The sequence below is a fragment of the Argiope bruennichi genome, chromosome 6 (assembly GCF_947563725.1).
Source record: "Argiope bruennichi chromosome 6, qqArgBrue1.1, whole genome shotgun sequence".
NCBI lineage: Eukaryota > Metazoa > Arthropoda > Arachnida > Araneae > Araneidae > Argiope > Argiope bruennichi.
In genome coordinates, this window is record NC_079156.1 from 44630643 (window position 1) to 44651644 (window position 21002).

The 21002-nt window shown below is 29.0% G+C and overlaps 1 protein-coding gene across 1 annotated transcript in view; it reads right to left on the bottom strand.

Moving 5' to 3' along the window:
• LOC129972880 (ecdysone-induced protein 78C-like) overlaps positions 1 to 17244 on the bottom strand; it is a 221510-nt gene extending 204266 nt beyond the window's left edge. Inside the window, exon 1 of the mRNA XM_056087185.1 lies at positions 16740 to 17244. Within this exon, the coding sequence (XP_055943160.1) occupies positions 16740 to 16968 (229 nt within the window). The 5' untranslated portion in view covers positions 16969 to 17244. The remainder of the gene's footprint in view (positions 1 to 16739) is intronic.
• Positions 17245 to 21002: the final 3758 nt, after the last annotated feature.

Genomic DNA, 21002 nt, shown 5'->3' on the forward strand with positions numbered 1-21002 from the left:
TTAATTGTAAATCTAAAAAATATGGCCATAAATAAGACCATTCATAATGATAGCTTTCAGTAGTGAGATAAATCATTAAAGTAAAATGACCAAATGTCTGCGATAAGGTAGAAAGATCCTAAAGTTTTTTTTTTTTTTTTTTTTTTTTTTTGTCTTAGAATTAATTCAAACGGTCCGAATTTCATTTTTAAATAAATATTTCATACTTAAAAAAATAATTTTAAAAATAATATTATTACTTTTAAATAAAAGTGAACAAAAAAGCAAATTTTCCAATGCAATTCCTGCAATCAGACGGCTAGAGATATTCAGGCGAATAAAAATTTTGACTTCTTGTAAAGGACTGATTTTGTTCCAAATCAGAATTAAAATTGAAACTGGTCCGTTTTCTTTACTTATTATTTAATATTTCATTCTAAAAAAAAGGGTAAACTATTAACTTTAATTAGACTTTAAATAAAGCAATTTCATTCCTAATTTTTATTATACTTAAAGCTCAATATGATATTATACCTCTAAAACACGCTAATATGGTCAACGTGTACGATTCTACCAGAAGGAAAAAGTAGCAAAGTATATTATCTAAGTTTCTTCATCTCGACTTGTTTTTTATAAATTAAATACTTTTGTTGAATTTGACTTGCATCAAATAGAATTTTGTAATCAGTTATACACTTATTCCCTAATGAAACCCTTTTTCCTAATGATACACAGAAATTTGCAATCAATTATACACTTTTTTCGTTAAAACTCTGAAATTTTGTACACGAGCGTATCATCGTTAATAATACATTATCTCAATATTTTTGGAATATGATTATCAATTAATCGCTTAGTTTAATTAAATTTTGAAGATGATACAAGTGGCGGCATCTATTGGTAAATTTGAAAAAAAAAATTAAAAATTCTCTCATATTTATCATAATAAAATATAAAGACCAAAAAATTCACAATAATTAAAATCATAAGTTCCTACTTTACAGTATACTAATAAAAGAGTGTGTTTAAAACAATTTTTGAATATCTTGTTACCACTTAATAATTCCATTCTTCTGCAACTACTTCATATATTTTCATATAATTAAATATGAATATATTGTAAATTTGTTCAATACTTCCCATCTGCTTTCTCAACGTACCAGATTGCGACCAAGTTCCAGAGAGCCCCATACAAAAGTTGAAAAATTTTTAGTCGGTTCATATTTATTTCACTTCGAATTCAAACTCATAAACTGAATTTCTAATCATTCAAGTTTTGTAACAGACATAGAAGACACACTGTTGCTCATGGATTGAGTTCGTGTCTTAGACAAAATTATGTTCTTGTTCTTTCGACCTGATTCATCAATATAGATTCAATAAAACTGCAAGTTTACTGAATCATAAATTTTAAATAGATCGATTTTTATTACAAGTATCATTTGGTGGCATTCTTACACTTTTTTCTGTATATTCATATATAATATTAATATCCTCAATTGAAGCTCCAAAATTCCGAAACCATCTTAAAGTCTCCAGGAAATGTTCATAAGAAAATGGCAAAATCTTTGGTATAGTGAAATAACTATTCATTCTGCTTATAAAGTCATTAAAGCAGTAAAATTGCAACCTGGACTCGTGAAGACTCGTGTTTGTAACAGGACATGGTCCATCCCCTTCTTTTCTTCACCGTTTTCCTTTATTAGAGGATGACTTTTGCGCTTGTGGAAAAGTCGACGATCCCATCCACTTCTCGACATCTTGCCCTTTAATTCTTTCATGACACCACAGAAAACTCGCTTCAGAAAGTCATTGGTACAAAAGAGTCCTTAATAATTCATCTTCCAAAAAATGATCATAAACATAATGAAATTTCTAACTGATCGCGAAGAATTATTCCAATTAGATTAATCCTAACATTTTTTCCGTGCAATATTTTAATACTCCTCGCATTTTATTCATAATATATCCTTAACCCTCCTCAAGTACCTAATTTTTATAATTGCTTTATTTTTTTCACTCATGTTGTATATTATCATGTTCATTTATCCAGTTTTGTTGTACTCCTGGTTATTTTTCATTCTAGTTTTTAAGATTTTTTTTCTGTATTTTTATATGTATTCATATTTTGTCATTTATATGTTTCTTGCCAATTAATTGCGATGTATTTTTTTAACCCTTTAAATGGCCATTTTTTTTCTAGTCATATTATGTTAAAATATTTTTCGGCTTATAATTAGAATAAGAAAAAGGATTCATTTAGCTTATTAGATAAATTTAATTTTATTAATTAAATAATTTGATTAATTAATAATTAAGTAACAAATCAAGACATCATTTTGTCTGAGATAAAGAACTGAAGCATCTAAGTTTCTGACTTACTAAAAAAATTGCCAGAATTTATGCCAACCTACATAATTTCATACAAAAATTGATAAATTTGGTGGGAAGCATACTTCCCACGGCCCTAGAAAGGGTTAAATAAAGTCTATTTACATCTATACCAGACCGATAAAGGGCCACATGAGTTCTAGAAACGGAGGTGTAATGTGGTGTTAAGTATTAAATATGAATATCCGTTAACTATGGAAGTTAAATCTAATCAACTCATTCATAATTTAATTAATATTTAACAGGAGCTACTTTTTTCGCTTAGTAATTGTCCCATATAATTGTTTTACTATTTTGCAATAAAATAGAAAGTAACAAATGTAATTTAACCCTTTAAAGGGCTATTTTTTTCTAGTCATGATATATTAAAATATTTTTAGGATTGTGATTGACTTAAGAAAAGTGACTCATTTAGCTTATTAGATAAATTTCTTTTGATTCATTAATTAATTTGGTTAATTAATAATTAAGTAACAAATCAAGACACGCCATTTTGTGTGAGATAAGAGAATGAAGCATCTAAGTTTCTGTCTTTCTAAAAAATTTGTCAGAACTTACGCAAAACTACATAATTCGATACAAAGATTGATGAATTTGGTGGGAAGCATACTACCCATAGCCCTAGAAAGGGTTAAAAAAGAACAAGATTCATAGGACGTAATTTAATACTATCTCGTAACGAATTTTATCTCAACTTTCAATTAAATGTTTTCATACCTTAAAAAAATGCCATTACGCAAAAAAAGCATGGCGCATCGATACGTATAGAAATTTAATCAATAATTCTTCATAAAACTTTTTACCTACACATTTTTAAAAATCACGATTTTAGAAAAAAATTTAAGAACTCTAAACCTAACTACACAAAACTGAAATTCTTAAGAAATATGCAATCCTTTGCCGATATTGTAGAACTATGCGTTTTAATCATGCATTCTGTTTTATTTTTTATTCAATATCTTAAACCACAACATGGCAACGAACAAAAACAAAAGGAATCGAATGCGCATAATAATCCAAGGCATCTTTCGAGCGCCTTAACAACCGAAAGAATTTCAATGAAGGCTGGTAACGACCCTTAAAAGCCATTAAGAGAACCAGAAACATCGCAGCGGACCCCACCTCCGAAATCATGGCTGAGTAATGGAAGTTATTGGCCGAACGGCCTTGCAAGTTTGTGACAATTCGTGAGTTTTTTCCATCAAAATGTCATTTGGGATGTCCTTCCCTGCGATGGGGAACCTTGAAACCGGTCGTATTGCCCATAGAAACGTGACCGGGGTACATGGTAACATGGGCAGAAAAACAGGTCAAGGGTTAATCAATAATCACACAGACCCATAAAAACAGATCGATATTTTAGTGGGTGAAAGGATGGGCGTCGCTGTCCGTCCCGCCTGTATTATAAGGGAGATAATGTCTTTCGTATATCTAGGGAATCTCCTTTCTCAAAGCAATACAATATTTATGGTACTTGAAGATCCCTGGTTCAGAATTCGATGTATAACAATTTCGATGTACGAAAACATTTACTGGAATTTTATTTTATCATTTTCCTACTAAAAACAACTATGCACAATTAATTTTTTAGGGCTAAAGAAGATCTAAAGGAATTAAGATATACGACTACGTTCGTAATGATTTTTTAAAAAAAATAAATTGAAAAAAAAAACATGAAACAAAAATGTCAGTTAAAATTCAAAAGTATTTTTTAAATTGGATTTTTTTTAAAATATAATAAAGCGCTTAAAAGACAGCAAAATCTTATTAAAAAACAGACAATTGAGAAGTAAGTAATAGTATATATTGCGTAATATATTGAAATATTATAATACAAAAATGTGTGTGTGTGTGTGTGCGCGCGCGCGCATAACAAGAAATTTTGCATAGCAATTTATGAAATTTTCCGTAACTAAATTCTACCAAAATCTAGAATTTAAGAAAATAGCATTAAAATGTAAAAATAATATTCGAAACTCATAGCTTCCCAAAGATTCAATGAAAAAATAAAATCCAAACGACTTTAAAAAGAAAACTGCACAGAAATTTAAATATTTTAAATATATTCGACATTTTCACAAAAAAACGACTTTTTAACATTTGTTTTTAACCAGAAACAGATTTTTTAGTCTCAGATTTTTACAGAAATTCGTTTAAAAAGGTACAAAAAGGGATTTTCCCAAATTACCGTATTTGTCGAAATTTCAGGATTTTTTTATTTTTTTGTCACATTTTTAATTTTTCAACCGTATAATTTCCTTCTCAGATTTAAAAATTTCTGTTTATGGACATACACAATAAAAGAACTTAAAATTTCTTTTTAAGTTAGGAAAGGAATTTGTTGAGAAAATGTTAAGGATGACAACTCACTAACAAATGCTTCTTTAAGCAATTTCTAATCCAAGAATTTTTATTGCAATAAGAAGTAATGATAGACTTTATTCTCGGGTTTTTTTCCCCCTTAATCACTTCTTATATGCAAAACTAATAATCACTCTTTTACTGCAATTGGTATACATTATTTTTATAAGAAACTTTTTATTCAGTAAATAGAAAATTTATTCTATAACCATTTTTTTAAAATTGAAAATCTAAAATTTCTAAAATAGTTCGATATGTAGAGACGATATCCGATATGTAGAGACGATCTGATAGCATTTCTCAGGATTTGAACAGCTCAGAGGCTAGTTTAGATAGAAAAGAAGACACAAGACAATGTAAGAAAAAATAGATAAAGATTTACTGTCTTTTTTTTGTTGTTGTTAAAGTTTTAAAAGGAAAACATAACCTATTACACGTCATCCGATTAGCAGAAAATGTTTTCTGTATTCAGCCAATGAAAACAATGTTGGTATTGTTTATATTTTAGGTAAATAACTTACGGTTGAAGACCTTTAAAATATACCAACTGACAAAGGACTATTAAATTAATTAAAATTTTATTTATAAAGTTTCCATGCCGTTTAGTTATTTATATTCTTCAACAGAAAATTGATAACTTTAAATTAAGCCAAATAGGCGCAAAATCGGTTTTGACAAACTTTCAAAACCCAAATGTTTTCTAAACATTTCTGGTGATATATTTATATATTTTTTGTAGCTGTACGATTCGTGTCGCTGCTATTAAAATCACAACACACGTTTCTTCGTTTATCCAACTTTGAAATATGTGGAATACAGTTTTCTCAAAGAAAGCTTTATACTTATAGCAAAAGTTTTGTATTTCATTATAAAAATTTGTTCCAGATTGAATAAAATACAAACTTTAAGAATTTAACATCTTCTTACCAATATATTTTTAGCCAAGGAGCATTTATCTGGTAAAATGAATTCTCAGAACTATTTTTTTCTTACAGATTTCGAATTTTAGTCTTATACACGTTATTATAATCCTATAGCAAAAAAAAAAAAAAAAAAGTTAAAAAAAGATTCGAATCTCTAGTTCGAGGCATGACATGTTTGAAAACTTATTTATCTATTTTTATGTGGTTTTTAAAAATTACAAATAATATTATAGCAAATAAGTAATGAATGTACAAATTTTTATTTGATATTGTTACAATGCGCGTATGTAAGCGCAGTTCTAAAACGATGAAAAGTACTGTAGTGAAATAAATGCGAAAATATTTTGAAAAATGTATTAAAATCAGAGAAAATATAGGGAAATAAAATTACTGTTTTTTTTTTTTTTTTTTGAATTTTAGTGACTCAAAAATGATTTGCATAATAATATATTCCGAAAATATTCCGGAAAACATTAAAATTCTAATTAAATTTTAAATAAATATTTTATTAAAATATTAGAACATTTTCTTATAATCCTTTTCCCAAGAAATAGCTTTGAATTGAATTTGGTAGCTGCCCACCCAATGGTGTGCCTTTTAGAATGTTTTGAATAGGTTTTTCATTATACATGCAATATTAGACTATTTAGAAATAGTATGCCAGCTTAAAATATCATTATGTTAAAGCTTTAATACATGATTATTAAGCAACTTATAATAGTATCCTTTAATAGACACGAGAATATAAAAATACTTGGAGAGGTATTACAGATACTAAAAATAATTAACTTATTTTGCTTTCAATAATCAGTGCAAAGATAAATAAAAAATATTATTAGAAAACTGCATATTCTTGGATTTATAAATTTAATCAAATTATTTGAATTCCAAAGCAACCGAAGTACTGCAGAGTTCAAAAAAAAAAAATTACCAGTATTTAAACAATACATTTACGTGCGAAAGTTTATTTATTTTAACAGCGCCAAGTCCTTTCTTCTTCAGCGAGACAATGCTAGAAGTTTGTTTAATGAAAACTCGACGTAGAGGTAGAATCGTTTGGAAATTTGCATATATATCCAGACAGCCATTCAAAGACAGTGCGAGTATGTATGATCAGGTAAGTTCGAGCAACACAGCTGCCGCAGTCTTCAACAACTCAATCTAATTAAAGTGGCTCGGGAAGAATTTTCAAAAGAGCCAGCCATATTCAGAACGGCGAATTAGCATGGTAGAGATAATGATGTCACTAAATACTTTTTTTAGTTGCGCAAATGCAGCTGGGAATGTTTCGAACACGCAAATTTAATGCTTGATGATTTATATAGTGACTAAATTTTTCTCTTAAAATACCAGAAAAACATCAAAAATTCGATTTTTTTTTTATTGGCTCATATGATAATTTGAGTCTTTCTAAATGTGCCTACAAAATTTTAAAGCTGTAGCTTTATTTTGTATTAAGTTATTGAAGAATTTTTGATGCCTGAAGGAGAGTAAACAATGTTTCCACGCCCACTTTTCAGATTCAAAAATCTGTAAAATAAGCTGTTTTGGCAAAAAATATTGCCAATTTACAAAAGGCTTGCATCAAATGAGCTATTAGAGCGATGTATTCGGTGCATGACACAAAACTCGAATAAAACTCTCCATAGTGTTTTTTTTTTTTTTTTTTTGAGTAAATGCTCAAAAGTTACAATGCATCCATCAAGCAGAACAGCAAAATAGCAGAAATAGTAAAGAGAATAACAGAAATAGCAAGAAGAATAGCAGAAATATACATTTAATCAATTTTGATATGCGCATTATTTTTTTTTAATTAGTCAGAGATTTTTTTTGGTGGGATTTCAAAATTACGTTGTCTTGATACTGATAAATTTAATCTCATGGACATAAATTAATTGCATCAATTCAAAAGATTTTTTTTGTATACGGATGCTTTTCAAATAAAATTTATAGTAACACGTCATTGAGAATTTTGCATTCTTTTATAAGTGCAATACCTCATGCATTTAGCCTAGATATTATTTAGTTAATTAATATATCTTAAATAAAATAACAAATCAGGAAGTATACATAGATCCGTTAAAAATCAACTTAAGTTTTAAATAAGATTAAGTCAAATAAATGTTGAGCTCACTAATTTTTATTTTAAGAAAAGGTGTGAAGTAGCATTAATTTTTTTTTCTGCAAATGCGCAATGGATTTCAAAATAAATTTGTCCTGGCGCCGATAATGTATATCACATGAATTTGAATTGACAGCACAAATTCAAACAAAATGTTCTTTGAATTCGAAAGTTTTGTATCCACAATTTAGCCTAGCACATTTTTTATAATAATTTAATAATTTTATGTTCCAATATAACTCCATTAAATAGTATGTTTTGACCTAAATATTTATTGAGTCAGATTTTGAGCACACAAATTCTAACTTAAACCAGCGGAGTCGTCTTACCCAAATTTTCCAGTACACTTTTCAATATTTTTTTTTATTGCCTCCCTCCCCGCATAACACTGTGACCTTGCATGGCATTGGCGAACGATAGTTATAAAATTTAGTTTTTTAGGTCTCGGAGATTAAGGACCACCGAGTCCAGGCGCTCCGCCAAAATAAGCATCACGTCGTCGAATCTAACAGTTTTAATCGATTATATTACAGAATATGCATTATTGACATCTTTTTTGCCAACATTCAACTAGCAGTGTGTAAAAATGTCTTTTTCTAACTCAGAGAGGTATGAAACGCGGAGATTCGTCAAAATCTGAAGGTCGAATTTTTTGACAATTTACAATATTTTCTCAATATTTTTTTAAGCTAAAAAGCAGAAGAGTAAAAAATGCGTGTTGTAATCAATATAAATAAAGTGGAAAAGTAGGTTTCGCCTCTTAACTAAACAAAATGGTAAAAAAATAACGAAATTTTACACTATCTTTAACAATTACAATTTAAAAAATTCGAATGTAAAGTTTGTCAAAGATATTGACTTGTGGGTTAGTAATCATCAAACTTCAAAAACAAAAAATAATAATAAAATAAAAACTGACCACACTAATCTCCAAGCGAATTCTTACAAACAAAAATATTGACTTATGAATTTGTCATCAAACTGCAAAAACAAAAATAAAAAATAATAACAATAACAAAACAAAAACTAAATAATAAATTAAAAATTGGTTGCACTAATCTGTTATTGAATTCGTACAAATAAAGATATCGACTTGTAAATTTTCATCAAACTGCAAAAACAAACAATATAAAAAATATTTTTTTAAAAAATGACTACACTAATCCGCAAGCAAATTTGAAAATACATAAAAAAATATAATAAAAATGTTTTGAAATTTAAACATTTCCTTTTTATCTGCTTACATTCAAGTACAAGGCCCTTGTAAATCAAATGAAAGCACAAAATTAAATTACCTTGAAAATAATGTAAAAATAAAAATCTCGAGCCCCCCTACCACCATCAAATTTGCAGAGTTCCTAGACAATTGTTTAATTTGCTAGTGTGCTAATACGCCCATTGACTGCATTTTATTTCAAGAGCATTCTTATTTTTACTAGAAAATCATGCATTTACCAGGTGCATAATTCACGCACTTCCACGGTAGAAACGTTATTTATTTTAGATCCTGCCAGATTCATATTGTTTCTTGTCAGACTCGCTCCGAAAAAGCTGTTGAGCAGTGCGTCCGCATTTGTTAGCATTTTTGAATTTCTTTTTGCAAGATGAAGAATTGAATTCAACTTAATACCAGAAAAGTTTTTTCAATAGCTTCCTTTCTTATATTAATAGATATTTCTCCAAATAAGATGTTTATTGATGTAGGAATTTTTTTTAAAAAAAAAAGTTATATTAAATGCATCACAGATACATATATAAGAATTTCCCACATAAGTAAGCAGGTTCTTGCTCCCTTGGTGGGGATTACAAAGGCAAAGGTTCGAGTAATCTTCACTTCAAGAACGGAAGTTATTTCCTATGGGAAGGTTTGAAACATGGCCTATGCATACGGTCATTGTTTCATTCGTCACTCTCAATTTCTGTTTGTACTGTCATGACAATAGTTATACAAGTCACCTCAAATGGATAGGCAAGGAGGGAGTAATTTATATTGGTTACTGTAATTACATTAATAGATAGAAAGTTTCTCTTTCAAATTGATAATAATCAAAACAATCCCAAATTATTCTTTTGCTTGAAGAAACATCATCCAGGAGTAACGTCAAAAGAAGATAAAAATATTTTAACCAACCACCAATATAATTTATTTTAAAGACCGAAGTACAATAAATCACAGTTTATTTTTCAAAAGATTGACATCAAACGACATACCGTAATAACTACAACGTATGTTAATAAACATTTGATTACTATAAATTTAACGTTATTGAACAAATTCATTTATAAAAATAATAATTTTATAATTTCTTAAAACAGTAATATATTGCAGCATATACTGTAATCAATAATTAAATTTTAAGATTAAATAAAAAAAAACATACCATCGCAAAGAAATCATACTTTTATTGCTAATCTTGCTAATTAATTATCTTTTCTTATTTTACATTTTTCATGTGCATGCAAATAGGCGTTTATTGAAAAAAAATCTTCAATACTCGTCTCTCGTGGAAATTGTATCGAGGTATTAAATAAAACATTATATATTAAATTCGTTGACCGTTTTTTCGCTCGCGTTTTGACAAACAAAATAAGTTTGAAGTTTTGCAATGTAACTCATTGTAAGGAATTAAATTTCTTAAATTTAACTTCATTAAATTCTTTTTCATCATTGTTTAAATTAGTGACAAATATTTTTTATCTATTGATCCATCAATTGTAGGAGAAACTTCTCTCTTAAAAGGAGCAACGAAGTGAAGATTTAGGCAAAAAGTGAGAATTTTAGAAAAAAAATAAAAATTATATATAATAAAAACGCAACTTGATCACTACTACAATGGTTGCAAATGCACTGAAACTGGGATAAAACGATGCATAAACAGTACCTAACTATATTTTAAAACACAACAAAGTGTTGTTTTGCCATTTAGTTAGATGTTCAAAGAAGGCGTGATTTCATATCGTTTTAACATCCATTTCGAGCATCTGCTACAATCAAACGCATCTGTTTATAGTTAGAGAGCCATTCTATAAAGATAAACAATCGAGGTAAAAGCAGGTGAAATGAGAACTTTTGTGTATAAAGAGGTCAAATGAAGTGACGAAGTATGAAATTTGTTTTAATGTATTTAGTTTGTTAAGTTTCATAATCTAAATAAATATAGATAAATGTTTTTATACTCTTTCAAACATAGCTTTTGCAGTCTTACCTATTTTATTAACATTAAAGACATTGAAAAATTGGCAGTGATTTCCTCTAAGTTAAGAAGCTAATAAAATGCAATTAAAACTTTAAAAAATTGTGTCTTTTTAGCTATATCTTATGAAAAATAAACTCACAAAAATTACTTTTGCATTATTTTTTTAAGTTATTTTTGAATGATACCAATTTTATTTCCATATAGTTTTTCCCTCTAGTTTTATTAGTTTTTAAAAATTTAATTTACAATTGGGAATTTTTTTTTATTGTTATGATAAAAATCAGATTAATTTCATTATTCTATCTAACCACTTAATCACGTACTTTCTCCAATATTAAAGTTAATATACGAAATTGTCTTATTTGGACATTAAGATATCGACTCGCGCTTTTATTTCTTTGTATAAATAATTTTTTTAGTAATAAATTAAAACAAAGAGAATACTAATTTTCTTCTGTAATAATCTAATACCCAGATTCTGTAATAAACTAATAATATAATAAAAAGTTGAATATAATACATATTATCTTCATATTTTTCGTTCTTAATAAAATAACAAGGTAAAATTCTAAACAAATGAATTCCATCTTAAAAATTTAACTGTTAGGAAAACCAATATTCAATGTGAACAACTGGTCGCCATAAGCGACTAATTTTTAATAAAATGTTTAAAAAATTGGAAGTTTCAACTGAAATGCGTAAAAGTGTGTTTTGCGGTAGATAAAAGAAATATGTACAAATTATGATTCGCTTTATCTCATCAACACGAGTGAATAAATGTTCTGAGATAAACAAAATAAACAGGCAAACTGTAGATTTGGCAAAGACGGCTTCAAGGTGAAAACGAAGAGCCGGCTTCAGATGTGAGGAAGATCAAGGTAAGATTATAAGTGTTCTTATTCTTTTTTTCTTTTTTTTTTTTGTACTTTGTGGCACACATAAAATATTTTTTTTATCGAATCACAAAAGCTACATACTGAAAAGGTAGCTTTTAAGATTGCATCTTGGAGAAGATTTTTCTCGCAAGAAAAATGAATCAATTAAAAGTTGATTATGTATCATTTTTTTCATTACTTGATTTTAATATCAGTTAACCTATTATACAAGCTGATTTATCAGTAATACAAAGAATATATTTTATTGATAAGAATATTGACTCAAAAATCGTAAGTGTAAAACAGCAAATTCAACTTAAACAATGAATTTAATTCATATTTCTTCACAGTCACATGGCAGACGTAACAGCGCATGTTACAGAGCATCTACCTGTTGTCTTACGCCATATAGTGACGTCATATCTTTTTTTTTTCTTGCAAATGCGAAGTGACTTCGAAAATTATATAGGTGCAGCGTTAAAAGCATTCCATTCATACCCACATGACATATTACTTGAGTATAAACAGGTGATATGTAATCATGTGAACATAAATAGTATGCATACATGCAATCTCGTGAAAGCTTTTATTGCTGTTGCCATAAGAAGGCAACGTAAATATAAAAAAAAAAATCGCTTGTAAATCTGAATGTAAATAGTAAAATAAAAATTGTTTAGAAATTATTATATCTCCTGATCAAACTAGAGAAGAAAAAAAAACCTTTAAACAAATATTCTCTCGATTTAGGCATACGACTTCAAATTTAAATATATTATTTAATAAATGAAAAAATAGAATAAAATTAATTTAAATATTTTAACGATCCATGCTAGAAATCTCGATTAGCTATCCTCATGAAAGAGGTTCACAGTTCTCAAAAGACAAATTGTCAAGTTAATAAGAAATAAGGTGGGTAAATGCCTGAAGGAACAGAGAAGCAGCGTCAGTTTTTATTAACCGTTACATATGTAACTGTTTAACCTTTAACGTAAAGAAAGCAGTTAAAAAAAGTTTCCCATTTCGTTCCAGAATATGCTACCCTTTCGTTTTACATAATTCAGTGAATATTTATATGCCGAACAGATAACCGTACTTTTTAAGCAGTTGTTACTAATTATAGAACTAGAGCAAGCATATGGTTTCTTATATAACGGAGCTTTTATATAGAAATTTGAATAATTCTTAAATATAAAGGCTTGAATGGGTTCAAGACTTATTGCTAAACACAGGTTTGGTTGACGAATTTTGAAATCTCTTTTTTAAACTCATTCAATATTTAAAATATTTTTTTTATGAATAAGATTACAAAAATAAATATGTTGAGAATTAAACACTGATTTTATTTTCTTAGGGTTCCCAGAAATATAAAAGATTATGTTTTTTTCGTTCTCCACATGTAATTTTCAATTACTATTTACAGAGATAACTGAATTGCAGCAATCATTTTTTTTTTTTAATTTCTCGATGCCAGATTTTCTTCCATAAAATCGAATTAGATATATTTTTGTGCTCTGATTTCATATATCAAATGGAATTTCCCGAAGAGCTTTCAAAATAATTCAAATACATTTCTATTATATGAAAAAGAGAAAACTTCAGTGCATCCAAACTACGGACGCTTTTTAAATAGAGTAAAATTTCAACTATACAAGACAAATTGTGCGAATCATTAATTATCCAAATGGAGATTGAGTCGGTCAATAACGTCTGATGGACCTTGCCATTCGTAAACCAAATAATTCTTTGAAGTCATGCAATCGTTTAAATAAATGCCAACCAAAATAAGGTAGACACATAATGCATTATGCATTTGTAAATTTAATGCATATTATATTATGTATGTATATATATAATTTTTGAAGCAGAATCGTGGCTGAAGACAGAGAATACACTTTGAAATGTTAACTTCGTTTTATTTCATCCCGGGAGGCATGATTTATGTACTAGCATGAGCTACGAGCACATAAACTCGGAACAACACAGAGCGGAAATGAGGAAAAGCTAAAAAGGGAGAGAAAATATTTTTCCCAGTGCTTATGTATTCTGAGATTCCGAAAGGGATTTCTTACACGTGTCAAATTTAGGTAAGGGAATTATAGGGGTTTTTAAAAGAATTTGTTTAGATCAGCAATTTTTTATCCCTTCACTCGAAGAGTGGGAACCGCTGACGAAAGCATTTTGCTTTTTGTTGCATTAATTAAATAGAAAAGTGGAATGGGATCAGGAAATACTAGAATATTTTAAAATGTTATATGAGCTGTTAATAAGCTAATATGAGCTGAATTAAACTAAAAATTAGGAAATTAATTAAGTTTAAATTAGATTGTAAAATATCATTACATATGCGTGTGCGTGTGCGTGTGTGTGTGTGTAATAATATCTTTTAATCTAATTTAATTCTTAATTAATTCCCTAATTTTTATCTTAATTTAGCTTATATTAACTTCATTCTAAAATATTCTCTTATTTCCTGATCCAATTCCCACTTTTTCATTTAATTAACTCTGCAAGCGCTCTGTAAAACTGTTGAATTCAGCAGGTTCTCATGCTCTGAGCAAAAGGATAAAAATACCTAATGCTTATTACATTCTTTTAAAGATACCTAAATTTCCCTTTCCTAAATCTACATGTATGAAGGAAATCCCTATCAAAATCTTATTGTAAAACCGCAGAAGGTTTCTTGTATAAATTATGCCTCCCCGGATGGAATAAATAGAAGCTATAAAAGTTCAAAAGTTTCTTCTAGCATCTGCTAAAATATGTTTGCATATATATATGTAAAATATCTCATGCATAATTTAAAAAGCAATTTCTTTTTATGCGAATCTAATAAACATGATCATTATTCAAGCCTCCTAACTTACCTATATTGTTCAGTTTCAAGTCTAACTGAGGCAAAATTTTGTTAAATTCTATTTTATAAATTTAAATTAACTTTCATTATTCAATTTCTAAAGTTTATGCTGTAAATCGAATTTCCGTTTATCCGAATTGACGGAATCAACGTTTAAATCGGATAACTGGTATATTGTAAAGTTAGTATCTTCTTCGAGTCCCTCAAAGTTCTATGGTTTTTCTATCCAAAATAAGGCCCAAATTACCTCAAGCCAACAATAATGAAACCACATTTTTATGAATTTAAGATTAAACTCAATTTTCAGAAAATTAAAGATTATTTATTTACTGATCGCCTTAGGCGACTAGCTAGTTCGCCGAGAATATTGGTTATATTGGATTTCAGATAATCGTTTAGATCTAATTTTTCATCTCCACTATTTTGTCAAATTGTAAGATACTTAAACCGTCGTATTTCTAATTGTTTTATATATCTTCTGTTCATAGTTCATATGAACCTTCCTAATGGAAACCAATCCCAATGACATCATAATGCTATAAAAACAAACTTCGGTTCATCCATCTTTTAAAGTTCGCGGTATTGTAAATGCATTTTTTTTTTTTTTTTTCGTCTCCTAACTTATCTATATATTAAACAGATTCCTTCTTTAATTTACAACATTTGAATAAAACCACGAGATGGAATATTTGGTGAAAAATGAAAACGATTTGAATGTTTGCATAACAATGTAATCTATTGTTAGAAATTAGACAAAATTCAGAAAAAAAAAATCACACAATTATTAAATAAGTATAATTAAAAAGACAAGTTTTTTAAAAGTTTGAAACTATGTAAAATTTATTTTTGTGCAAAAGTATTCTCAGAAATTTTTGCGAAAACGAAACGAAATTTCGCTTAATTTTCAATAAATTAAAATTTCAAAAAAAAAAAAAATCTCACCGGAACACACTTCCTACACTCCTCGTATATATGTACAAATTTGGTACCTGTAGGTCAAGCGGTCTGGCCTATAAAGCCCCAACATACAGAATACAAACACATAAACACACACACACACACACACTTTCATCTTTATTAGTCTTAAAGATGGAAAATAACGAATTGATGGATTATAACTGATTGATTTTTATCGATTTATGATATCGATTTCAAGTGTGAATGACTTTCATAAGACATTCACACTTGAAATGAATGTGTAATATCAAAAATGATCTTGAAGATAAAGACATGAATTTATGTTTATGAAAGTTATTAATAACAATCTTAGCAAAAAGAGAAAAAGTTATCCATTATTTCTGAATATATTCAAACATCTCGTAAATGATATTTTTCTAGCCCACACATATTTCAGAAAAGATATTTAACTATCTTTATAACCTAATTATACAGCATTATAGTTTGTACATCTATTTTTATAACCTAATTATACAACACCTGCATGATACGTAAACCCATCAAAATATTACACTTTAGCAAATATTGTTAATACTTTAATAAATATTTGTATAAAAAAAACTGAATATATTTTTTTTTTGTTATTGTTGCTGCTTTCAATAACTAATGCAAGATTATTAATTCTATCTGAAATTTTAAAAATAAAGATTATTGCTAGAAACTCCATTGCGAACACTTATATAATTATAAATATACAATTTATATAATTATTTACATATATTATTTAAAATCTAATTTTATTTTAGATTTTTAAATAGAAAAAAAAATAAAAAATATTTATTTTTCCTCAAATTTTTTTTTTATTTTATTTTGGGTCTCAATATATCATACTTTGATAGATTTATTAATCAACTCACAGTTAAGAAATAACGTAATTTAAAAAATAAATTTTCCAGCCAAATTTAATAATTTAATTGGCATCTTCAAATATCATAACCCAATTCCTTTACAAATTTCATTCCAAGATGCGTGCTTACAAACACATATCTCACATTTTTCCAGCACACCTTTCGTTCCACATGTAAACAAACTCGTTTGAATAGTATACTCTCCTTCGTTAGTAAACAAACTCCCACTCACCTTGGGCTTTTGACGTAGACGAAGTTGCGCGGGGGGTGGGAGAGGGGATGGGAGAGGAATCACTGGACGAGCTGGGCACTCCTCTTCCACCTATTATTTCCTTCTTGGCCAACCTCGCCTTGAGCGATTGATAATGCCAGCCGGACGAAGAACTGACGTCCGGGTGGCTGTCACTGCTGCTGCTGCTGTGGTGGTCGCTACTGCTACTGCATCCCCTATAACCCTCCATTGAACAAGGTCCAAGTATCCCATAGATGATCACAATCACACACTCCTATAGTTACTCCATTGTTTACACTTCCTCCTTGTGCAAGGTCACCAGATTGCAGGATGCCCCCGTATCCATCGGTTGGGGGACTTGCGAAAAAATTGTTTGGCGTGGGGGTGGCCCAGGGTAGGTCTTCGAATTTGCAAGAAGATGCAGTGGATTAGACGATGCACGCGTCTTTCTTTTCTCCTCTCTCTCTCCCTGGAACTCTCTCTTGCTTTTCACCGTGAACCGCGACCGGTGATGAGATGCTGAGGGTCGGGAGATCCACATTGGCGGGGTTACTGTAATCGGAAGACTGCGATGCGCCAAATTCGATCGCCAAGCAAGGGATTAGAATGGCGCGCTTTTCTACCAGACATAACAATCGCTTATTGATGGAAATGGGTTGTTTTGGGGGGTTTAGGAGATGAATGGGTGCGGAGATTCTCGTAGGGCTATATTTATGAGGAGGGGTTCTTCCCAGTTTTATGTCGTAAGAGAATGAAATGAAGATATCTGGCGGAATGAAGTGCTTTTTTTTTTTCGTGCTGTTTATAAGAGGAGATGAAAGTTTCATTTTATTGAAGTTACTAGATTTTATCTACTGGTTGTATAAAATAAATTGGATGCACCTTTTAGTAAAGCTAGTAAACTGAGGTTTAAAAAACCTGTTAATTCTTTGAAGCATAATTTTTGCCGATAAAAATAAAGATTTAGAGAATTCTATCTATAAAATTTGATTAACTGCGAAATGGCAATATATATATATATATATATATATATATATATATATTTGGCATCGCCTATTTGTCTAATAAGCTTGCAAATGAACTGAATTTTAATTGTAACAAGTCAGCTAATATTTTTCATCCGTTTGAAATGTAAATTACAATACGTTTTTGAGAAATATTTGTGCACAGTTAACTTTTGATTCATTTTCCATACCAATTACATTCATTCTCGCACATTTTTTTAATGCAAAATCAATGCTTTGAGAAAATATGTTAAATAAGTTATTTGACAATTTTTTTTCTTTTGATCAGCAACTTTTAAAATTAATTCTTTAAAACATTCTTATTGTTGCCACTCCTAATAAGTTTTATATTTCCTGTTTCTTTTGCATCTTATTCCAACTTGGAATCTGGCAACCCGGTTTTGATATAAGTAGAATATGCTGTGTTTGCTTTGTTAAGTATGGAATTTATAAGTTATGTTATTTCATCTCTTTGATGTACGGATCCTTTGATCAATTTAAGTCTATATCATCTGTAAATAAGCTCATCACTTTCTATCAACATTATGTAAATAGCCTCATGGAATTCTGTCTTGTGTTGTGCAAAAATAAATTCGAAACTGATTCCCGAGTTATAACACTTATAATTTCTTTAAAAAGTTTATTATAATTGCTTTCATTCAAAAATTATGTAGATTTTATGTAATTATTCTATCAAATAGGTCATGTACATAGAGATCTTTCGCAAGTATTTGACCACCAATATCCCATTTAATTTTTTAAAGACAATATAAATAATTTCCTTTAGTTATAAAAAAAATATGCAATTTAAGTCTGAAAATATATAAAGACAAAAAATATTGCTCACAAACAATTTTTTTACATGGTTTTAAAAGTCAAAAAAATTATCTTTCTAATGATAACAATTTTGTTGCATTAATTTTTCTTTCATTTTAATAATTTTTAGGCAATATAAATAATGTCCTTTAGTTATAAAAAAAATATGCAATTAAAATCTGAAAAATATATAAAGACATAATACATTGCACACAAACATTTTTTTACATGGTTTTAAAAGTCAAAAAAATTATCTTTTTAATGATAACAATTTTGTTGTGTAATTTTTCTTTCATTTTAATAACTTTTAAGAAAAAAATTTTGTATATCTTTTTTTAAAAACATATCATTGTTGTAATGAAATTCAACTCCTTTTCATTGTTTCATCAAATACTTAATACATTGTTGAAAGCTGAAGAAGAAAGATCTGCACATGAAGAACAAATTACTATGTTTTATTAATACATTGTAGTTACATTGTGCTTTACCCATATAGTTACGCTTTTAATGTTACTGCATGCATGGGGCGTCACTTCGTTAAGAAGTTAAGTGTGAACTATAATCGGAACATGTAGAAAGCTATTAAAATTATTACGGCTTTGATGTTTAAAAATATTTTGGTGAGAAAATCATGAGCATCAAGTTGTGCATAAGAAAGTTATTTGGAATTAAATGCTACCCCAACTAACCCCAATAGTCACTTAAGGCTTCTAGTTGTAAAAAAAAATATTTAATAAGATATAAATGCGAAATATTCTTCATTTTTTAACAATTTTTTTAATTGATTGCATAAAACAGAATTTATGACGAAGAAAGTTATAGTATGAAAACCATCTCTATTTCACTGACTTTTAATTAATTAAACTTTCATAATAATCTTCTCAAAAGCACATATATTCCAAATCTCGAAAGTATACATATGGGCCAAATTTGGTGGCTCTAGGTCAGGCGGTTTGCCCTGCAGAGTGTTATTCTCTTATTATTCTCCTTCAAATTCAAACTTTAAGAGAAATCAGCAAATTCTGCACATCAGCATATTCAGCAAATTCTGCACATCAGCATATTCAGCAAATTCTGCACATCAGCATATTCAGCAAATTCTGCACATCAGCATATTCAGCAAATTCTGCACATCAGCATATTCAGCAAATTCTGCACATCAGCATATTCAGCAAATTCTGCACATCAGCATATTCAGCAAATTCTGCACATCAGCATATTCAGCAAATTCTGCACATCAGCATATTCAGCAAATTCTGCACATCAGCATATTCAGCAAATTCTGCACATCAGCATATTCAGCAAATTCTGCACATCAGCATATTCAGCAAATTCTGCACATCAGCATATTCAGCAAATTCTGCACATCAGCATATTCAGCAAATTCTGCACATCAGCATATTCAGCAAATTCTGCACATCAGCATATTCAGCAAATTCTGCACATCAGCATATTCAGCAAATTCTGCACATCAGCATATTCAGCAAATTCTGCACATCAGCATATTCAGCAAATTCTGCACATCAGCATATTCAGCAAATTCTGCACATCAGCATATTCAGCAAATTCTGCACACTACATACTTCTAGATCAAAGTAATTTTGAGTTATTACGTTCAAGTATCGATAGAGCAACAGGCAGGAATCAATTGCAGGACATAATTTCAAAATTGTGCTTTTTCGGGTTCAAAAGAAATGAGAAATGTGGAGATTTAGCAAAATTTCAAATTCATTTATTTTACTATGCATATGATGAATTGTGAGTTAGAGGCCACCTAGCAGCCCCCTCCCATACCAAAAAAAGAATCACTTCAGAGCTTATGCAACTGTTTATTAATCCATCTTTGAGTCGATTTGCGAAAGAATAGGTGGAATGAACTAAGGGTTCTTAAACTCCGCGCATAGCATTTGAGTGGAGATGGAGAAGTGAACACAAGATATTACAGAAGCGAATGAATGCAAGATATTACATCCTCTTTGTCCAGTTTGGGTGTTAGAATATTCTGTATATCTGGAACAAACTGGACAAAGAGGAATGCACTTTTATATTATACGCAATTATGATGTGTGCGTTTTTTTCATTGTAAAAAAAAATGTGGAAAAAATAAAATGTATTTGCAAAGATTCTTATAACATGCACATTGTTATTCATTTAACCATCTAATAAAAATAATGTATACATTTTAAATTATTGGAACTTGTAGTCTTAAATCTTCAAAGAAACATTGCATTTTTAGTTACTGTGTATTTAAAGGCGTCATGTCACTGAGTCCAATAAAATTATTAATGACATACAAATATAAGTTATCAAAATTATAATATATAATAATTTTTAATTATAAAACTCAAATTTAAATAACGCATATCAATCAAAAAGCATCCTTTGATATGCAAGAGTCTGTAGAATTCGTTTTCCCTGCAGGTATTTTGCAGAATATTTACAA